Source organism: Patagioenas fasciata, chromosome 27, assembly GCF_037038585.1.
Source record: "Patagioenas fasciata isolate bPatFas1 chromosome 27, bPatFas1.hap1, whole genome shotgun sequence".
Taxonomy (NCBI): domain Eukaryota; kingdom Metazoa; phylum Chordata; class Aves; order Columbiformes; family Columbidae; genus Patagioenas; species Patagioenas fasciata.
The window spans coordinates 4,750,301-4,770,223 of record NC_092546.1 but is presented as its reverse complement, the minus strand read 5'-3'; the positions used below and the strand labels follow the sequence as shown (position 1 = coordinate 4,770,223).

Here is a 19,923-nt window from a genome sequence, read left to right as displayed (position 1 = left end):
GCAAGCGCTACGCGGGGCACAGGCGCGCGGAGGGCAGCCGGCAGGGGCGGGGTGGGGTCCTCGGGAGGCGGCGCGGATCGGCGAGTGCGGCCGCTCCGGCCCCGGTGTCGCCCCCGATCCCGTGAGTGACCGGGAGTCTCCCCGGCACCCCCGTGAGGGATCGGAGGGGCTTCTCCCAGTGCTGTGCGCACCCACACCCGGGGCTGCCGCCCTTTCCTTGCGCGGGTGCCGGGGTTGGGGCGCACGGCGTTGTCAGCCGGTGTCGCCGGGCTCGGCCTCTGACCCGCGGGCTCGGCTGTTGTGGCTGCCGGGGAGGCGTGAGCACCCGTTCCCGCTCCGCCAGGCTCCGCCAGACTCCGCCATGGACCTGGCGTACGTGTGCGAGTGGGAGAAGAAGCCGAAGAGCAACCACTGCCCGTCCGTCCCGCTGGTGTGCGCCTGGTCCTGCCGCAACCTCATCGCCTTCACCACCGACCTGCGCAATGAGGAGGAGAAGGGTACGGCCGGTGTGCGGCACCCCTGGGCACCCACAGCCCTGCTGTGACCCCCAGATCAGCTGATAGACACGGGAAACCGGTGCCATTCCTGAGATTTAATAGTGTCTTGTATGCTGGGGGTGGTTCTCACTGTGCTAAACCAGGACAAGCTCAGTGCTGGTGTCTCGTACCTCACCTGAGCTGCCAGGTGCAGTTGTCACCCTTCCCAAAACTGATCCATGGGAGACATTTTATGTCTTCACTCACAGCAGCTCTGTGGGTTTAGAAATGCCAGCTGCTGATGAGAGACCACAATTCTCTCATCTCGTAGATCTCACCCATATGGTCCATATCATCGACACCGAGCACCCGTGGGATGTCTATTCTGTCAACTCCGGCCACACCGAAGTCATCACGTGTTTGGAGTGGGATCAGTCAGGTGAGCTCGGACCCCTTTGCGTTCCCCCTGTGTCCCCACGTTTTGTGCGTGTGTTTCCTAAAGCCACGGTGCATGATTCATCATGGAGAGGGAGTTTGTCTCCATTCAAACCGCACTGGCGTGGTTCGATTTCTCAGTTGATTCTTTTGGCTGCACCCCCCCAGTTCTGATGAGGTGCTGTTGTCGCAGGCTCCAGGCTGCTCTCGGCAGATGCTGACGGCCACATCAAGTGCTGGAGCATGACCGACCACTTGGCCAACAGCTGGGAGAGCACCGTGGGCAGCGTGGTGGAAGGGGACCCGGTGGTGGCCCTGTCCTGGCTGCACAATGGCGTGAAGCTGGCACTGCACGTGGAGAAGGTTTGTCTGGGCTCAGGTCACTGCAGAGGGCTTGGGAACCGCCTCTGTGTTCCTCTTGACTCCCTCTGTGGCCTTGGGGGGAAATTTTGCAGTCAAAAATGAAACTCAGATTCCCAGTTCCAGCTGAATTTCGGCAGGGGCTGGATGCAAATCTCCCCTAGTCTGTCTGCTTTAATTGCTTTACCTGTGAAATGGAGAAAAAAGCCTTTATTTGCCAACCAGTAATAATTCAGAAGAAAGGCGTTTGAGGTCCTGAGGTTTGACCCAGGGGCTGGGGAACGGGACCCACGTGTGTGTGGAGATAAGCTGCTGGTTTAGAGACGTGGCTGGTTCTGTCAGACTCAAAATGAGCGAGTCTGGCAAGCCCGCAGAAGTGAGGTGGGAGCGCTGTGTCCGGGGGCTTCGCAGGGGGACTGGGGGGCTCCTGCTGCAGTGGGAACCGCTCTGGGGTGGAAGCTCGGTGCCCTCGCCTGACTCTGCTTGGCCCTGCAGACCGAGAGCTCCACGATCCTGAGCGCTCTGTGTGTATTGGGTGCAAACCTCTCTGTGTCATTTCCCTTCCCTTGCAGTCTGGAGCATCCAACTTCGGCGAAAAGTTCTCCAGGGTCAAGTTCTCCCCATCGCTGACGCTGTTTGGTGGGAAGCCCATGGAGGGCTGGATCGCCGTCACCATCAGCGGGCTGGTCACCGTCTCGCTCCTCAAGCCCAACGGGCAGGTGCTGACGTCCACCGAGAGCCTGTGCCGCCTCCGCTGCCGCGTCGCCTTGGCCGACGTCGCCTTCACCGGTGGGGGGAACATCGTGGTGGCCACGTCAGATGGCAGCAGCGCCTCCCCTGTCCAGTTCTACAAAGTCTGCGTCAGCGTGGTGAACGAGAAGTGCAAAATAGACACGGAAATCCTGCCCTCGCTCTTCATGCGCTGCACCACCGACCCTGCCCGCAAAGACAAGTACCCAGCGATCACTCACCTGAAATTTCTCGCTCGGGATATGTCAGAACAGGTGAGCGGTTGCTGTTCGGGCAGCTGGGAGTTAAGAGAATAGCGAGGAAGTGGCCGTTTGCTCCACCTCTGGCTTCCCCACGTGGCTTTGGAGGTGAAGGAGCATGTCCTGAAGTGCCCTTTGTGTTTCCAGTTGCTGTTTCTGGAGGTACCACTGGTTCAGCTGCCCTTAGAAGCTCTGGGGTGTCAGGGCTGAGCCCTTGGGTTCTGGAACGGCAGCCTGAACAGCCCTGGCCTTTGTTACTTGGTTGTGCTTTGCTTTGTGTGTTTTCCAAATCTGGCGCTGGTGTTTAGGGAGCTCTGGGGTGTGAAGCCTTTCATCTTTAGGTCTCAGCTTCAAAGCAGCCCCTCTCCAGAGCACTTAGAGCTCTTGATCTGACTTAATTTAGTAGCTTAACTGTATTTGCCAAGGGATTGATAATGCGATTCTGGAAGCAAAGTGATTCCATGAAGCCCGACCTCTCTGGAGGTTGCTGGAGAGCACAGGGGCTGCTCTGCCTGCAAAGTCTGTGTCTTATGTGGAGATGCGCAGGCTGTAGTCACGCATGGCACAGTTCTGCCTCTGTCCTTCTAGCTGGGACGAGGGACTTCGCGTTACACGTTGGGAGGAGAGGAGATGGTGGGGTGGGAAATGCCGCGGGACGGCGGTTGGTGCCCGTGGTTGCAGCGTGGGTTCTGTTTCACAGGTGTTGCTTTGCGCTTCCAACCAAAGCAGCAGCATCGTGGAGTGCTGGTCCCTGCGGAAGGAGGGTTTGCCGGTCAACAACATCTTCCAGCAGATCTCCCCTGTGGGTGAGTTTCTGCTCTTTAAAATAGGAGCAAGGTCCTAGCGAAAGCACAGGGCAGGTTCTCAAACCCATTGTGGCGTGGATGGGATTATCCAGGATCCTATGTTTATTGTTCAGGTGTTCTCAGTCACAGGCTCTATTCCATCTGCTTGCAGCTCAGGCAACAAATTGCCGGTTTGCAGGAAGTGGTTTGATTGTTGCTTTCACTCAGTAAAAGGCATTTTCTGTCTTATGCTGTGCAGCTGCTCTTCCCGCTGAGAGCCGAGCGAGCCGAGCCTTTGAGAGGAAAACGATCACGTAGCAAAGCTGGTTTAATCAGGCTGCCCGGTCTGTGTGTTTTTCCACCTGATTTCAGACAGAACCAAATCAAATCTCTGCAGTTTGTTCCTGTGAAGTACGAAGGAGTGTTGTACAAAAGGATTTTTTAAACCTCAACCAGCAGAGCCTCCCATCAAAAGAGATTGGGCAAAAGCAGGTGGTGTTTGTACAGTCGCTAAGATCAGAAAAAGACCTGGGGAGATGTGAGGGAAATGTAGTGGTCTGGTAGAACGAACAAACTGTCAGTGCTTGATCTGCAGTCCCGCTTCGTTGGGCAGGGATGGGGGGTGTATTTTCTGATCTCTGTGGAGAGAGATGTCTCACCTGTTTACTTGTTATTGAAAGTTGGAGACAAGCAGCCCATGATACTGAAGTGGCGGATTCTTTCTGCCACCAACGACCTGGACCGCGTTTCGGCCGTGGCGCTGCCCAAGCTCCCGATCTCCCTGACCAACACCGATCTGAAGGTGGCGAACGACACCAAATTCTTCCCTGGATTGGGTAAGGAGTCACTATTGTCTTTCTCCTAAATATGTGGAGTCTGCCTGAAACTTTACCTGCTTCACCTTCCGAACGGTGGCTGCAGTAAAATTCAGAACAAACTGTATGAAATGCTGGTAGGAAAGCTTTGAAAGACGTGGTCTCTTCCTGACCATCCCGTTTTGTTTCCATGGAAAGAGGCGTATCTCTGTGAAACAGCCTCAAATAGGGATGTGCCTGGACCCCACAGCTCTTTGGGTACTGTCTGGTTGCCACCTGGGCTTTCAGTGGCCACGGTGTCTCTGGGCAAGGTCTGGGTTGTACTGGGAGGAGTCGCGTGCTCAGCCGCCGTTGTCTTCTCCCCGCAGGGCTGGCTTTGGCGTTTCACGACGGCAGCGTCCACATTGTCCATCGCCTGTCCTTGCAGATGATGGCCGTGTTCTACGGCTCGTCCTCCCAGCGCCCTGTGGACGAGCAGAGCCTCAAACGGCAGCGAACGGCGGGTCCTCTGATCCACTTCAAGGCCATGCAGCTCTCCTGGACGTCCCTGGCCTTGGCCGGCATCGACAGTCATGGGAAGGTATCGCACTGTTAGCGGGTGCACGGGGGTTGCTCTGGTCCAGGCTCTCTTTAAGTGACAATGGATCACGTGGAAAAACCCTGGGAATGTTCCTTCCAGCCACATGATCCGTGTTAAACAGGAAGGGACGTGTCCCCTCACGACAGGGATTGTGTCTTTGGGTCAGGACTGAGGTGCAGTTGGCCCCGTGTTGTGTTACAGCTTTGCGGGGTGTTTTCAATGCCGTTCTTGACGTGTGTTTTGCTTTGCCTCCTCCCTTCAGCTGAGCATGCTCCGCATCTCCCCCTCCATGGGCCACGTGCTGGACATGAACATGTCCCTTCGTCACCTGCTGTTCCTGCTGGAGTATTGCATGGTGACGGGCTACGACTGGTGGGACATCCTGCTCCACGTCCAGCCCAACATGGTGCAGAACCTGGTGGAGAAGCTGCACGAGGAGTACATGCGGCAGAACGCGGCCCTGCAGCAGGTCGGCGGGGGCTCCTGCCTGTGCGTGGGGGGTGTCAGTGGTGGGGAGGAGGAATCACCAGCGCTTGGGGGACCGGTGGCTCTGCTGGTTTGGCTGTGCCGGCTCCGAACTCCGCTCCAGTGACGCTCAAGGTGTGAAGAACCTCTGTGCAGTGTTTGCTTGCACTGTTAGCAGGTCTCTACCTGTTGGAAGCTTCTGGTAAAGTCTATTCTTGGCAGAGGTTCTGGGAACAGCAGCACTGTTTGTACACGCTCATTCACTATTCCTGTCATTCACGCGGCAGAAACGGAGAGCAGAGAATAAAGCAGCTTGCTTTAATGAGCTTATTCTAATTCTGCCTTTTCCTGTGTATTTTTCCCGGTGTCCCTGTCCGTCAGGTCCTCTCCACACGCATCGTTGCCATGAAGGCGTCTCTCTGCAAGCTCTCCTCCAGCACGATAGCGCGCGTGTGCGACTACCACGCGAAGCTGTTCCTCATCGCCATCAGCTGCACCCTCAAGTCCCTGCTGCGCCCACATTTCCTCAACACCCCGGACAAGAGTCCTGGCGACCGGCTCACCGAGATCTGCTCCAAGATCACCGATATAGGTAGGGATCGCTCGTGGCATCTGGCACTGCGCTCTGAGGGTTTGTATCGGGTCGCTCCCCTTTTAGGTTTGATATCGAGTGTCACAATCTCATCGTGACTCTCTGGGTTTGGGGAAGAGGTCACCACCTCGGGCACCACAGGGACAGAGGGTGACATTTGGATCCATCTTTTTCTTGCTTGTGTTTCAGACATCGACAAGGTGATGATTAACCTGAAGACGGAAGAGTTTGTCCTGGAGATGACCACGCTGCAGTCCCTGCAGCAGCTCATCCAGTGGGTGGGAGACTTTGTGCTGTACCTGCTGGCCAGCCTGCCCAACCAGGTGAGCACCCACGGGGCTCAGGGCTCTGCCAGCCAGGTCCTGGCCAAACAAATACTCGGGAGAAGAGCGTAAGAGACAGCAGGAATACAAAACGGTCCTTTCTGTGCCCATCTGAGCATCGGTGGTGGCACGAGTGGCAGCTGCATTTGGAGACGTGGGCTGAGTGGCTGCAGGATGTGTTTAAACTCTCAATGAACTGCTGTACGCCGCCCAGCTCCCCGGCACGCTCTGGCAGCCGGCGCCGTGCGGTGCTGGAGAAGAGTTGTGTGGCAGCGGAGCCGTGGCTCTGGCAGGCTGCGTGAGTCCTGATGTGCGTGTGAGTCCCAGTCTCAGCGTGTTTTCCCCAGCAGGGCTCGCCGGTGCGGCCAGGACACAGCTTCCTGCGGGACGGCGCGTCCCTGGGCATGTTCCGGGAGCTGATGGTGGTGATCCGCATCTGGGGGCTGCTCAAGCCCAGCTGCCTGCCCGTCTACACGGCCACCTCCGACACGCAGGACAGCATGTCCCTCCTCTTCAGGCTCCTGACCAAGCTCTGGCTGTGCTGTAAGCCTTTGCCAGTTTTCCTCAACAAAAGAATCCTCCCTTAACGTGGCTTGTGTGCGAAAGGAATAATTGTGGCCGTCACTCCTGGGTGGGTCTGGGGTGTTCAGAAAGGGCGAGCGCAGCTGCCAAGTTTATTGTTTTCTCTGCTGCGTTGGCGGGTGGAGGAGGAAACTGCACGCGGTTCTCTCGATCTCTACATGAGACATTCAAAGGTCACGCTGGTTCTCTCCCTCTTTGCCTCATTTTCCGTGCAGGTCGTGAGGAAAATCACATAACGGAGCCAGATGATACCCTGATAGACGAGTGTTGCCTCCTGCCCAGCCAGTTACTCATTCCCAACATTGACTGGCTGCCCATCAACGACGGCATTATCAGCAAGCTGCAGAACAAGCAGCTCGTGCGGCTGCAGTTTGGGAAAGCTCCCGGGCTCGTGGGTCACACGGTCTCTTCCCAGTTCGATGCCTTTGTCAGGTACAGAGAGCTGAGGCGAGCGGGTGCTGTGGTGGAAGGCACCGGGTTCCCTTTGCAGCTCTGGGAGGTCCCTGAGCTGGAATTTCTGCGGTTTTTGGCTCATCCACTTGCTGGTGTGACCCAAGAGCAGTTTGTCCTCTCTGCTTGAATTCATTTCTTAACTTGCAATGGGCTGGAATGTAAAATCTTGAAAAGGGATGGCAAATGGAGGGGAAAAGAATGCTTGTTTGTGGTGAGAGAGGTGTCAGCATGGCCCGAGTCCCACGGCACTCGGTGTGGTGGTCAAGGCTGCTGCTGTGCTGGCCACGGCGCTGCAGCTCCCTGCCCTGGAAACAGCTCCCAGCAAGCGATCTGCTAGAAAAGCTCCCTTTCTCCTTTCTACCCAGGGCGCCTGGACAGCCCAAAATCGATCACCTGAGGCGGCTTCACCTGGGAGCGTACCCCACGGAGGAGTGCAAGTCCTGCACCAGGTGAGTGGCGCAGGACCCGTCCCCGCAGCGTGGGGCTGGGCACAGGCTGCTCTTGTCCAGCAGCTTTTCCAGCCTCTGCTGCCGTCCCAGCGGGTGTCCTGGTGACATTTTGTGGTCGCTGTGTCCGCAGGAGGAAACGCAGCTGCTCTGATGAGGCATTGGGTGGGCGGCAGCACCCGTAGCGAGCGGCCGTGCTGGGTTTGGGGAGAGTGAGCTCCTGGAGAGCAGCAGCTCTGACTCGAGGCTGCTGCTGCTGCATCGACCCAGCCTGGCTGGTAGATTAAAAATCTTCGTTTGCCCGGTGCAAAGTAACCCCAGCTCTGTGAGAATTACCTGCGTTTCACCTAAGGGCTGGATTGTGCATCATGGAATAAATATGATCTTGCTTTGACAGCAGAATCTGAGCAGTTGGGCTGCACAGGTGAACAGAGACCAGACCTGGCTGGAGGAGCCCTCGTTAGCAATGAGATCCCCAGCTTGTTTTGCAGGTCTGAGCTGTAAATAGAACTACGGCGTTCTTGGAGGAAGTAATCACAGTATCTGTGGTGCCATTTTTGGGTCGTCTTCCAAACTAGGTTTGCGTTTTAAGTCCCTTTGTGCTGTGCTCCTCACCCACCCTCACAGAGGAGCCTGGATTTCAAAATAATGGTGCGGAGAGCAAACCTCCGTCTAATCATGTGATTGAATTAGCTTTAATTATTGGTTTTAATAGAAGGTCTCTGTAGCAGATCATTTGTACAAGATGAGTGTCTGCTGTTTTATGTATAAATAGCAGCTGGGGGCTGTTCTCTTGCAGACGGCCTTCTGTTCCCAAAGAACTTCTCTCGTTTAAGATAATTGTTTGCATGGTTTCAGCTGGTTTTTAGTGCTCACAAACCCCACCTGCGAACTGCAAACGCCGGTTTCCTCCTTGGATTCCCTGTTGGTCTGTGAAGACCCCCCGGCTTTTCTCCTGACCTGTCTGCCCCTCTGTCCCTCCCCAGGTGCGGCTGCGTTACGATGCTGAAATCGCCCAACAAGGTGACGGCGGTGAAGCAGTGGGAGCAGCGCTGGATCAAAAACTGCCTGTGCGGGGGGCTGTGGAGGAGGATGCCCCTCAGCTACTCCTGAGCTGAGCCGGGAGCTGCCGGGAGCGCTGCGGGCAACGGGACAGCAGCTCTTCCAATGAGCCGGGACCGCTGCTCTGCCTTCATCTTTCTGCCCTAAAATGAGGGAGCAATTCACCTCGCAGCCAGAGCTGGAAGGGGGTGACACGTTTGCCAGGGGGGTGACAGTCTGGCTGCTCTGGTGGCTCTGGGCTGGGTCCTCGTGGGGCAAAACGTGGTGATGGGGAGTGAATGGACATGGTCCCCAGGGAGAGGGGAGCAGAACCCCGATCCCTCGTGTTCGTCCCTCACCCGGGTGGCTCGGGGGGCACAACAGGAGCTGCTGCCCCCATTTCCCTGTGCCCCGTCCTCGGGCTCAGCTCGTCCCGCTGCTGGGGGACGTCACCGTCACTGTGTCTAATACAGCAAACCCTCTGAACCCACCGCTCTTTTGTAAATAAAAGTTCACTTAGTTTTGTATGGAATGTTTGGTTTGTTTTCAGAGCTTTGGCACTCTCTCCTGCGCCTCTGGTCATGCAGCGCCTGTTCGGTACGGTCGATGCGCGAATGGAAGCCAGAACACCTGTGTTTCTTATTAGGGAAGGAGCTGCCATGGTTTACAAAATGGGAAGGGGCAATAAATTAATGTTTTCAAGCTTTTGTTTGGTTATTATGGACACGGGAGGAGAAAGCATTCAGTCATTAGGACAAAGCCAAGCCCTGCGGTGTGTTTGAAGAGCGGTCCTGGGGTACGGGTCCGGTGAAAATCGCATCGACCCTTTGTCTTGTGTCTCTGAGCACTCAGATGTGACAGAGACAGCAAAGGGTGGTGCTGCTGTCGCATTTGGGGAGTGTGGTGGCCCTGATGCTGGTTGGGCAATGGGCTGGGGGTGCAGGGATGGGAATGGGGGGGTGGTGGGGTCCGTGTGCCCCCTGAGGAGGGGCAGAGCTGGGCTCACAGGATGGGCTGGGCTCCCCCAGCTGTGGTTGTGGGGGGGACCCTGGCCACACTGTCCCCAGGGGCTCAGCCTCAGCGTCTCCCACCACGTGTCTTGTGCCCCCGGGGCGGGGGGCTCCCCTGCAGCCCCCACACGGCCCCAGCAGCTCTGCAGGAATCGCTTTATTGCAGTGGTTGCGGTCAGCGCTACGGGCACATTCAGCAAAGCCTGTGGCTTCCGCCAGCGGGGGGGCTGTGACCCCCGCCCTCCTCAGCCAGACCCTGCGCCTTGCGAGTCGGAGCCACAGCCGGGGACCCCCTTTCCCCAGTCTCTTGGTGGAGCAGTGGGAGCCCCGTGCTCAGCAGTGCAGCATTCGGGGTGTGGAGCCGCGTCCCCGGGGGTGGCTCAGCGGGCGTCCCCCTCCCCGGCTGCCGCGGCCATGACGCCGTCGATCCAGGCCGCGTACGGGGCGATGCGGGTGTAGATGGCGGGTTTCTTGTAGTTGCCGCAGACACGGGAGCCGGCTGTGACCACCCCCTCGGCCACCCCGCCGCAGACCAGGGGGCCACCGGAGTCACCCTGTGGGACCAAGGATTGTCAGCAGTGCTGGGGGGCTGCTGGTGTGGCCCCAGGAGCCCTGGGCTGCGCCCATGGCTTCGTTCAGCTCTCCAGGCTCCCAAGAGCTGCTGCGCAGCAGCCAGCACAGGGCAAGGAGCCCCCGTCACCCTGGCGACACAGCCCCCTCCCAGCCCCAGCTTTCCAGCCCCAGCCCATGGGTCTGGCTGCGCTCCCGTGGCCGTGGCGATGGGGCCAAGCGGTACCTTGCAGCTGTCCTTCCTGCGGGAGTCGGTGCACATCATCTTGTGGGTGATGGTGTGGTCGTGGCGGGTGCGCTCGTTGCAGAGGTCGCGGCTGATCACCGGCCGCTCCACCTCCTGGAGCTTGTCGGGCCGGCGGCCGCTGTGGCTGATGGTGCCCCAGCCCGCCACCACGCACACCGTGTCGGCCGCCACGTCCCTGTCCTCCCGCTGGAACGGCAGCACCTGTACGTGTGCGTTCAGCTCCGCTTTCTCCTCCAGCTGCCACGAAGTCAGAGGGGACCTGGGTCAGTGGGGCAGGACCAGCCCAGCCTGGGCCGGGCTCAGGGCTTTGCCTTGGCCCGCAGCCCCAAGCACAGCAGGGAAGACAGAGGCGTCTGGATGCAGCCCAAGGTATTGGGTGGGAGCAGCAGGGACGGTCCCAGGGGACAGGGGAGGAGGGCCTGGGGAGCCAAGTGGTCCCGTCCTGGCCTCGAGTGTTTCCTCCCACCGTGGTCGGTGACGCCCGGGGTCCCAGGGGCAGAGGGGTTTGCAGGAGCAGGGCTGTGCCTGGTGCGTGGCAGGGAGGGGGGTTCTGGCAGCCCCGAGCCCACCTGGAGCAGCAGGAGATCGTCCTTGTTGTTGTGGATGTTGCTGCCAGGGTGCGGGATCTGAGCGCGCACCCGGTACAGGCGCTTGTGGGGCTCCGGCTGCGTGAGCGAGTGGGCGCCCAGCAGGACCTGGAAGACTTTGCCGTCCCTGGAACAGACGCAGCTCGTGGGGCTCTGTCCACCCCACGGGGCACGCAGAGCTGGGGGAGTCGCTGCACCCAGCCATGGAAACGGGGTGCCAGAGGCCCCCCCGGGGCATCAGGAGCTCCCAGGGGTCCTGCACCCCTGCCCAGCCCTTGGCACAGGCAGGAGTACAGCCCGGTGCTCCCACACCAGGTCAGGGCGATGGAGAAGGATTTGGCGTAAGGCCAGCAGCCCCCACAGCACACAGCAGCCCCCCCAGTGTGGAGCAGCCCCCCAGGACGGAGCATCCCCCGTGCTGACCCCCCCGGCACTCACGTCTCCTCAGTGCAGTGCGCGGCGCTCAGCACCCACTGCTCGGCGATGAGGAAGCCCCCGCAGACGTGCTGCCCGTCCAGCTGCAGCGAGGCCATGTACGGCCGCAGGTGGGGCTGCGCCTCGGAGCCCCCCAGGATCCGGCCCCGGGGCTGCCCTGGGGCGGGTGGGAGAGGGGACAGGTCAGCTGGGGTCACCCCAGTGGTCCCTCCCGCGCTCCCTGAGCCCTTCCCTGTGGTTGCAGACGGAGGCAGGAACGGGGGGGCTGCAGACCCCCGTGCTGGCGCTGTCCCTGTCCCTGTCCCCATCCCGGGGGATGCACTCACCTTTCACCACGGCCCCCAGCAGCAGCAGCAGAGCGGGGATGAGGGCGGGAGCGGGTCTCAGCCCCATGGCTATGGTGGAGCCCAGCGCTGCCTCTGCCCAGCCAGGGGGGTCCGTGGGCTCCGGACGCGGCTCAGCCAGAGCTGGGGCTGGGACTTGTTTTTATGTCCAGCTTTGGGGCAGCGGGGGGGCGGGAAGGGGCAGTGCGGGAGGAGCCGGGGGGGTTTCCGCAGCGTGGGCCAAGTGTTTTTAAGTATTCGGCTTATAAAAGGGGTCAAGAGTTCCCGGGACAAACAGCGCGGGAGGGAGGAAACAGCCCGTCCCAGCTGCCGGCCCTGGCACCCGCCGCGGGGGATTTCTGCGCTGTTGTTTTCGAAGCCAAATCTTGGCACATGGAGGCTCCTGGCTGCAGCCCCGCCGGACCGGGGACCCCCGCCCGGCTGCCCGGAGTGTGCCGGTGGGCTCTGGGTGCCAGCGGGCACCGGGTGCCAGCTCAGAGGATGCACAAGGCTGTAGAGCAGAGCTGAGCATCCCCTGGGGGTTTGCTCTTGGGGCGGACGAGGACACGGAAAGTGGGGTCGGGGCCACCAGCACCTGGTGAGGATCCCTGGGGGGAGCCCCGCGCTCCTGTGAGTGCTGGGTGGTGATGGTGGCAGTGGCAGGGGCGGTGGGGATGGCGGTGGCAGGGATGGCAGTGACAGCCCCTGTCCCCTCTGCCTTTCTCCCCGGTGCCACTAAGCGGAGCCACCGCCTCGGAGCCCGGCCGGTCCCAGCGTGTCCCCGAGCCCCGGGAGTAGCCCCGACCCCAACCCCTCCCCTCCTCGGGACATCGCACTGGGACATCGCACTGGGACATCGCACTGGGACATGGCCCTGTGCCCGCTCGGGGTTGGAGCTGGAGATGCCCCCGACGCCTTCCTGCTTCTCCACCACAAGGTTTCACAGTTCCCTTTGTCCAGCTGTGCAGACACCACCACCCCACGCCATTGACCCCCAGCCCCAGCCACCACCTGGCCTCCAGCACCAACAGACCCAACCATCCTTGGGGACACCACCCAAATGTCCCTGGGGACACCGACGGGGAAGGCGCGGGGCCCAGCGTGCCCCAGGGCAATGGTGGGGGTCCTTGTGCAGAGTCTTCGGCCTCCCGCTGTCCCCACGTGTAGGGCAGCACGTGGCGTGAAGGGGTCAGGCCATGCGGGCGGTGGGAGCGCGTTGGGTGCGGGTGGCTCCGGAGGTGGCCGCGTGTGGCTCAAACTGCGGATTTTCCACGGGGAGAGCGGCTTAATCGCGGCTTCCAGGGATTCGGGATTTAGACGGTAAATACGCTTGGAGATTTTTGCCCACTTAAAGGCCAAAAATGGAACGAGGGCAACGCGTGGTGGCCGGTGCTGGTGCGCGGGGCTGCGCAGAGCCTGGACAGGACTGTGAGTGGGTGCAAGGGGGCAGAGGGGGGGGTGTGGGGCGCAGGGCACCGGGGATGGGGTATGGGGTAGGGCTGGTGGGGATGGGATCCCCTATGAGCGCGGGGCAGCCAAGGCAGAGGGGAGAGGGCGGTGGTGCCTCGTCCTCCTCCGAGAGGTGCTGGGAGTTCCTGGGGAGCAAAGGGAGTTGCACCAACTCCCCAAGCCCCAAACTTGGGGACACCCGAGGCTCCAGCTCGTGCTGGCGCGGGCTCTGTCCCCCGTGTGCGGGTGGAGCTCAGGGGGTGGGTTTTGGGGGGTCATGTATCTGTATTCTGCGTGAGCCCCGGCTTGGCAGCCCGGGGTGGGGGAGCTGGGCGAGGGAGGGGGCTCTGCAGGGCAGGAGGGTCCCTGGAACGAGGGGCACGACCCCCCACCCCCGCAGCACACGGGGGGACAGGGGAAGGAAGGAGCCCCGGCGGGGACCCCCTGGTGCCTGCCGCAGAGCCCGGGGCACGGAGCCACGTTCGGGGGTGCCAAGCAGCTTTCGGGGGTGCGGAGCGGCGTTCGGGGGCGGGTCCGTTCTGCTCACCGCCCCCGGCCCCGCCCGGCCCTTTGTCTCGCCCCCGATCCCCCCCAGACCCCCATCCCGGGCTCCGCGGGGTCTCAGCGCCCCGGGAGGGGCCGGGAGCGGCGGGGCGGGGCGGGGGGCGGCGGGAGGAGGCGGTGGCGGAGGAGGAGGAGGAGGAGGAGGAGGAGGAGGAGGAGGAAGCCGCCGCTCCCCGCGCTCCGCCGAGGCAGGAGCATCCCGGCTCCCGGGGAGCCCCCGTGGCCGCCGCCCCCGCCGTCCCCCCCGGCCCCGCTCGGCCCCGGCGGCCGCAGCAGAGGTGAGTGGGGGGGCCGGCGCTGCACAAAGAGCCGCTCCCCGCCCCCCCGGCCCGACCCCCGCCCGCGGCTGCGGCACCGCCGGGAGCGGCCGCCCCCCCGGCCCCGGCCGCGGGCTGAGCCCCTCGCTGCCCCCGCTTCACACCCCCGGTAATACCTCCCCGTTACTGCCCCACTCCGCTATTGCCCCCCGCTATTGTCCCCGCTGCTCCATCCCTGTTATCCCCCCCCGCTTTGCAGCTGGGCGTGGGGCCGGTTTCGGGGGGCTGGGCCCGGGGGGTGCCGGGGACCCCCCCTCTCGACGGGGCTCTGCGGGCGGCCCCCTCCCTCCCCGCGCCCTCCGCAGCGGCCTCGCCTCTTGTCGCGATAGTGGCCGCTTGTCGCGACAGCCGAGCCTCCGCTTCACCTGTTGTCACACCCCCCGGCTCGGCCGGACCCCCCCGGGGTGCTGGGGGTCCCCTGGGGGGAGCGCGGACAGTCCCTGCCCCACGGTGATGCCCTAGGGGGTGCCGGTGGGGAAGCCCCCCGGGTACCAAGGCTGCCGTGGGGCCCAGGGGTGACACGGCTGCCCCACTGCAGGACCCCGGCCCCAGGACCATGATCCCCACCAAGGAGAAGAACCGGGCCCCCAAGGACAGCATGACGCTCCTGCCCTGCTTCTACTTTGTGGAGGTGGGTGTGGGGTGGGTGGGGGGATTGCTGTGGTTGGTGAGGGTCAAGTGCAGAGCCTGGACAGGGCTGTGAGTGGGTGCAAGGGGGCAGAGGGGGGGTGCGGGGTGCAAGGAGCTGGGGGCTCCTTCGGCTGGCACGGAGGGGACGGGGGTTTGTCCCCCGGCAGGGCTGCCGGTGCCCATGCCCCTCGACGCGGGCGGCGCGTCGGACCCAGCGCTTTGGCCCCCCCAGCTGCCCATCGTGGCCTCCTCCATCGTGACCCTCTACTTCCTGGAGCTGACCGACCTCTTCAAGCCAGCCAAGGTGGGCTTCCAGTGCTACGACCGCGCGCTCTCCATGCCCTACGTGGAGACCAACGAGGAGCTCATCCCGCTGCTCATGCTGCTCAGCTTGGCCTTCGCCGCGCCGGCCGCCTCGGTGCGTTCGGGGGCTCGTCCCTCCGTGGGGGGGTGAGGATGGAGCGCACCCAACACAGAGATGGGCTGGGGGTCCCAGGGTGCTGTTGTAGGGAGCCTGGGGGTGCCCCGGCCACCCCGGTCCCTGTGGGGCGGCACCCCCTGAGCTGCTGGTTGTCCCCAGATCATGGTCGGGGAGGGCATCGTGTACTGCCTGCAGTCCCGGCTGAAGGGACGCGCCGGTGCCGAGGGCAGCATTAACGCCGGCGGCTGCAACTTCAACTCCTTCCTGCGCCGCACCGTAAGGTTTGTGGGTACGTTGTGCCGCCGCCAGGTCCTGCCCACCACGGGGGCTGCACGAGGGGCTGGAGGGGGCACGGGGACACCAGGTGTGACAGCAGCAACGCACAGCCCCCCCCAGACACCGCGTGGACCCTCCCCAGTGCCTGCGGGTGCCCCAGGGCTGGGTGGGCTCTGGATGGGACGGGGGTGACCTGCCGTCCTGCTCCTGCCATCCCAGGCGTCCACGTCTTCGGGCTCTGTGCCACCGCCCTGGTGACAGACGTCATCCAGCTGGCCACCGGCTACCACGCGCCCTTCTTCCTGACCGTCTGCAAGCCCAACTACACGCTGCTGGGCACGCCCTGCGACGCCAACCCCTACATCACCCAGGACATCTGCTCGGGCGCGGACAAGCACGCCATCCTCTCTGCCAGGTAGTGCCGGGGGGACCCGCGCCGCGATGCCGACCCTCCCGCCTGTCCCAACCGCGCTCTCCCGTCTCCCCGCAGGAAGACTTTCCCGTCCCAGCATGCGACGCTCTCGGCTTTTGCTGCCGTCTACGTGTCGGTGAGTTCCCGGCGCTGCCCGGTGCTCATCCCGCATGTGCTGGGGCAGCAGCATAGGGGCAGCAGCGTCCCCTTCCCGTCGGCACACGCCCTCCGGTGCACGGCCAAGTGCTGCCCAACACGTCCCCACGCTGGGTGCGTGCACAAGCATGTGCACACGCGTGTGCGCTCTGACGCTTGTGGTTCCGTGTGCACTCTGACGCTTGTGGTTCCATGTGCACCCAAGCGCTCCTTGCATGGCCGGGGGCAGGGGGCTGCGGTGCCGTGATGGCAGCGGTCGCTGGTGCCGTGACTGAGCCAGTTCCTGCCTCCCCGCCGCCAGATGTATTTCAATTCCATCATCTCGGACAGCACCAAACTCCTCAAGCCCATCCTGGTCTTCGCCTTTGCCATCGCCGCCGGCATCTGCGGCCTGACGCAGATCACCCAGTACCGCAGCCACCCTGCCGATGTCTACGTGGGGTTCCTGATCGGCGCCGGCATCGCCGCCTACCTGGTGGGTCCTGGCCCGTGGGGTTGGGAGGGAGGGTCGCCCGGCGTGGGCCGTGGTGCCAGGGCGGTGCTGACCCCGCTCCCCCTCCCGCAGGCTTACCATGCCGTCGGCAACTTCTGCGCCCCGGCAGAGAGGGTCCCGGCCCCGGCGCCCACCAAGGACGCACTGCGGGCGCTGACACAGCGTGGCCACGACTCCGTCTACCACCAAAACAAGTCGGTGAGCACCGACGAGCTGAACCCGCAGACGCGGCTGGAGGAGGCGGCGCGGCCGGTGCCGCGGGAGAAGAACTCTCTGGGCAGCCTGAAGCGGGCCAGCGTGGACGTGGACCTGCTGGCCCCCCGCAGCCCTATGGGCAAGGAGAACATGGTGACCTTCAGCAACACCCTGCCCCGCGTCAACACCCCGTCCATGGATGACCCCGCGCGGCGCCACATGACCATCCACGTCCCCGTGGACGCCTCCCGCTCCAAGCAGCTCATCACCGAGTGGAAGCAGAAGTCGCTGGAGGGCCGGAGCATGACGCTGGCGGAGGAGGCGGCGCAGGGCCGGGGCGCCGGGGACGCCGGTGACGACGTTCCCCCGTCGCTCTACCCCACGGTGCAGGCGCGGGCGGCCGAGCGGGCGGCCATGGGGCCCCGCGTCCTCATCCAGCCGCGGGCGGGCGCCTCGCAGCTGGTGCACATCCCCGAGGAGAGCCAGGCGGGCGCCGGCACCGCGGCCGGCAGCGGCGCGGCCGTGCGCGCCAAGTGGGTGATGGTGGCCGAGAAGGGGGGCGCCCAGCGGGTGGCCAACCCCCCGCGCCTCATGCAGGTCATCGCCATGTCCAAGCAGCAGAGCATCGTCTCCGTCACCCCCAAGCACTCGGAGACCTCGTCGTCCTCCACCAGCTCCGACTCCTCCCAGTACCGCTCGCCCTCGGAGCGGGACAGCTCCAGCATCATCACCATCGACGCCCACGCCCCCCACCACCCCGTCGTGCACCTCTCCGCCGGGAACGGGCCCTGGGAGTGGAAGTCGGGGCCGAAGGGGCCGGAGGGGCCGGACGCCTACGAGCTGGGCGAGGCGGGGAAGGATTTCCGCGGCTTCCGCGCGCCCAAGAGCGCCGGCATCTCCCCCGGCTCCTCCGTCAGCGACATGGAGCAGGACGAGCCGCGCTACGGCAGCCTGGCCGCCATCCCGGGGGAGCGGGGGGACGCGCCCCCCGAGGGGCTGCTGGGCACGGCCAGCCGCGAGTCCACGCTGCGCAGGAAGCCGGCCGAGCGCGACGGGCCGGCCGACAGCGAGGTGGACCACTACTACAAGAAAATGCAAGCCGGCCGGAGGTTTAAGGACTGAGCCCCCGCGTCCCTGCCCCAGCTGGGGGGCCGAGGTGCTGGGGTCCCTCTCTGTTGGGAGCGCATCAGGACGGGGCTGGCTTTGGCATCAGGGCGACCGAGCAGCACGAGGATGCAGCACAGGATGGTGACACCGGCCCCTGAGCCAGCGGGAACCCCAGCATAGCACCCGGCAGCTGGGGGGGTCTGGGGGGGTCTCTGCTCCACACCCATGGGGCTGGGCAGCTCCGAGCACTTTTGACTTTCTTTTTCTAACACAGGTGCTGACATTTCGGAGAGGGTGATTTATTCCAGTGTACGTCTGTTCGGGGGGGGGAAAACAGTGCTGAAGGGCTTGGGGGGGGCTGGATGGAGGGGTCTTGGGGGGAGCTGCAATGGGTCCCGGCTCACACTGATGTGTGTGTGGGTGCTGGGGGTGCTGTGCGGGGGGTTGTCGCAGCCCCCCCATCCAGCACCACTGGTCTGTGTTGGGGGGGACGGTGCCGGGAGGGAGGCTGTAAATACAATAGTACACGGGCTGAAACAGAGGGTGGGCGTTGGGGTGGGGACACAGGGGCAGGGCCGGCATGGGGGGGACACCAGGGCCAAGCTCTGTCCCCAGGAGCAGCAACTCTGGGCTGGGGAATGAGGTTTTGAGGATATGGGGGGGTCTCCAGGCTCTGAACGTGTCTGTCAGGCAATGGCTGGAACTGCTGTGGTTTGAAAAGCAAATAAATGCGTGGATGTTCCCCGGCTGGGCTCCTTCGCTGGGTGGGGGGGTTTGGGGGGCGAGCGCTGTGGCCCGGTGGCTGGAGACCCCCAGGTGTGAAGGGGGGGTCCCCACCTGAGTCCGTATCACAGCCAAGCAGCCCAAGGGCCAGGGGGGGTTGATGGTGCTGATGCACTGTGAGACCCCCCCCTTCCTAGGGAGAGGTGCCCACCTGGGGCCCCAACCGCCCAAAATGGGCTCAGGCACCTTCTCCCCCATCCATGGGCCAGCCTAAAGCCCTTCCAGCCCATCAGCCCTCAGGTGAGCGCGAGCGATCCCATCGATTCCATTGCTGCAGCACCATGCAGGAGCTGGGGGAGCTGCGTGGTCCAAGGGCATCGCTGCCGCACGGCTTGTCCTGCAAAGCCCCAGAACAACGAGACCCCCCCCGTTGTCACCCGAGACTCCCCTTGTCACCCGAGACCCCGCTCGCCGTCCTCCCACAGCAGCAGCAAAGTGCCGCCGCTGCAGTTTCCCGCCGTGTTGCTGTGGCAACGCGGGATCCGGCACCGCGTGTCACCATCAGCGGCACAGCCACCAGGCCGGTGACCCCGCCGGTGCCTCGTCCTCCTGCGAGAGCCGGGCAGGGGCGCCGGGCAGGGATTCTGACCCACGGGCAGGGACGGCAGCAGCGGTGCAGACAACCCGAGACCCCTCGGGTGTCCTCCGGTGCCACCAGAGCCGTCCTTGCATGGTGGTGGCAAAGCCCTGCGTGACCCAGCCCCGGTGCACAGGAACATCTGCTCCCTTTTGTCACAGCCTGTAAATCACCGGCGGGTTTTGCTCCACAGCCCCCGGAGCTGCTGCTGAGCGGGGCTGAGCCCCCGGTGCAGGGGCAGCCCGTGTCCCCCAAGCGGGCGCTACGCCAATGGCACCAAACTGCCGATGGCACCGAACTGCCACCACCAATTGGATTAGCGGTGGGTATCCCAGAGCATTCGCCTTGCAAACATATGGATTATCCGGCATAACCCGGGCTCAGTGCTGGAAAAGCCACCCGGGGATTAGCAGGAGGATCGCGGGGACTGTGGCGCGGGCACCGGCGGGTGGTGCCTGCCCGGCTAAGGGGTTGGTGACCTGGGGGGTCTGATGCCATCCGGCAGCAGCACGAGGGCTCCAGGGGCGGGTGGAGGTGACACGGTGGGACAGACCCCGGCTGCGGGGGGCCCCGCATCCCCCGCGCCGCGCTGCCGCCATCACGGCTCTCACGGCTCATTGCGGTGAGCGATGGCGTCACAGGCCGCTTCACCCAGCGGTTTCCATGGCGACTGCCAGCCCCGCATTCCCACGGCCCCCCCGGCAGTGCTGGGGACCCATGGGGCCCAGGAGCATCCTCATCCTCCCCATGGCCCCCATGCACCACCCCCCCTTACTTTCTTTGCCCCCCAGCCAGTGGCACCCGCTCCATGACCTCCTCCGGCTGCAGGCAAGAAGTCACCTCATTAACCACAGCCCAGCTGCTAATTGCACAAATCCAGATTCCCTGACAGTCTGGGAAATGCCAGCACTGGTGAAGGGACTTTCCTGACCCTGAACTGGTCACCTGTCCCACTGGTCACCTGTCCCACTTGTCCCCCTTCCCACAGCATCTCCACTGGAGAAGCCACAACTCCATCCAGAGCTTCAG

At 63.4% G+C, this 19,923-nt stretch overlaps 3 protein-coding genes across 4 annotated transcripts; 2 read left to right on the top strand and 1 right to left on the bottom strand.

The window, feature by feature from the left end:
- Window positions 1–54: 54 nt before the first annotated feature.
- On the top strand, window positions 55–8,869 carry MED16 (mediator complex subunit 16). Of its 2 annotated transcripts, none has more exons than XM_065858331.2 (14): window positions 55–497; window positions 808–915; window positions 1,105–1,274; window positions 1,844–2,275; window positions 2,961–3,066; window positions 3,726–3,881; window positions 4,229–4,440; window positions 4,703–4,909; window positions 5,287–5,497; window positions 5,687–5,820; window positions 6,171–6,363; window positions 6,618–6,834; window positions 7,221–7,304; window positions 8,288–8,869. In XM_065858331.2, exons 1-14 carry the CDS (start codon window positions 362–364, stop codon window positions 8,412–8,414), a joined length of 2,493 nt encoding a protein of 830 aa, XP_065714403.1. In that variant the 5' UTR covers window positions 55–361; the 3' UTR covers window positions 8,415–8,869. The 2 variants fall into 2 exon arrangements, with proteins under 2 accessions (XP_065714403.1, XP_065714402.1); XM_065858330.2 differs by having other exon boundaries at window positions 6,168–6,363.
- A 625-nt stretch (window positions 8,870–9,494) lies between these two features.
- On the bottom strand, window positions 9,495–11,673 carry CFD (complement factor D). Its single transcript, XM_065858332.2, has 5 exons — window positions 11,518–11,673; window positions 11,195–11,348; window positions 10,739–10,883; window positions 10,149–10,406; window positions 9,495–9,906 (listed from the first exon to the last, which is right to left on the bottom strand). The coding sequence occupies exons 1-5, from the start codon at window positions 11,582–11,584 to the stop codon at window positions 9,733–9,735; spliced, it is 798 nt and encodes a 265-aa protein (XP_065714404.1). The 5' UTR covers window positions 11,585–11,673; the 3' UTR covers window positions 9,495–9,732.
- Window positions 11,674–13,578: 1,905 nt separating this feature from the next.
- On the top strand, window positions 13,579–17,876 carry PLPPR3 (phospholipid phosphatase related 3). The gene is made up of 8 exons (XM_065858196.2): window positions 13,579–13,805; window positions 14,383–14,475; window positions 14,707–14,892; window positions 15,055–15,184; window positions 15,391–15,586; window positions 15,662–15,719; window positions 16,041–16,214; window positions 16,305–17,876. Exons 2-8 carry the CDS (start codon window positions 14,401–14,403, stop codon window positions 17,547–17,549), a joined length of 2,064 nt encoding a protein of 687 aa, XP_065714268.1. The 5' UTR covers window positions 13,579–13,805; window positions 14,383–14,400; the 3' UTR covers window positions 17,550–17,876.
- The last annotated feature ends 2,047 nt before the right edge of the window (window positions 17,877–19,923 follow it).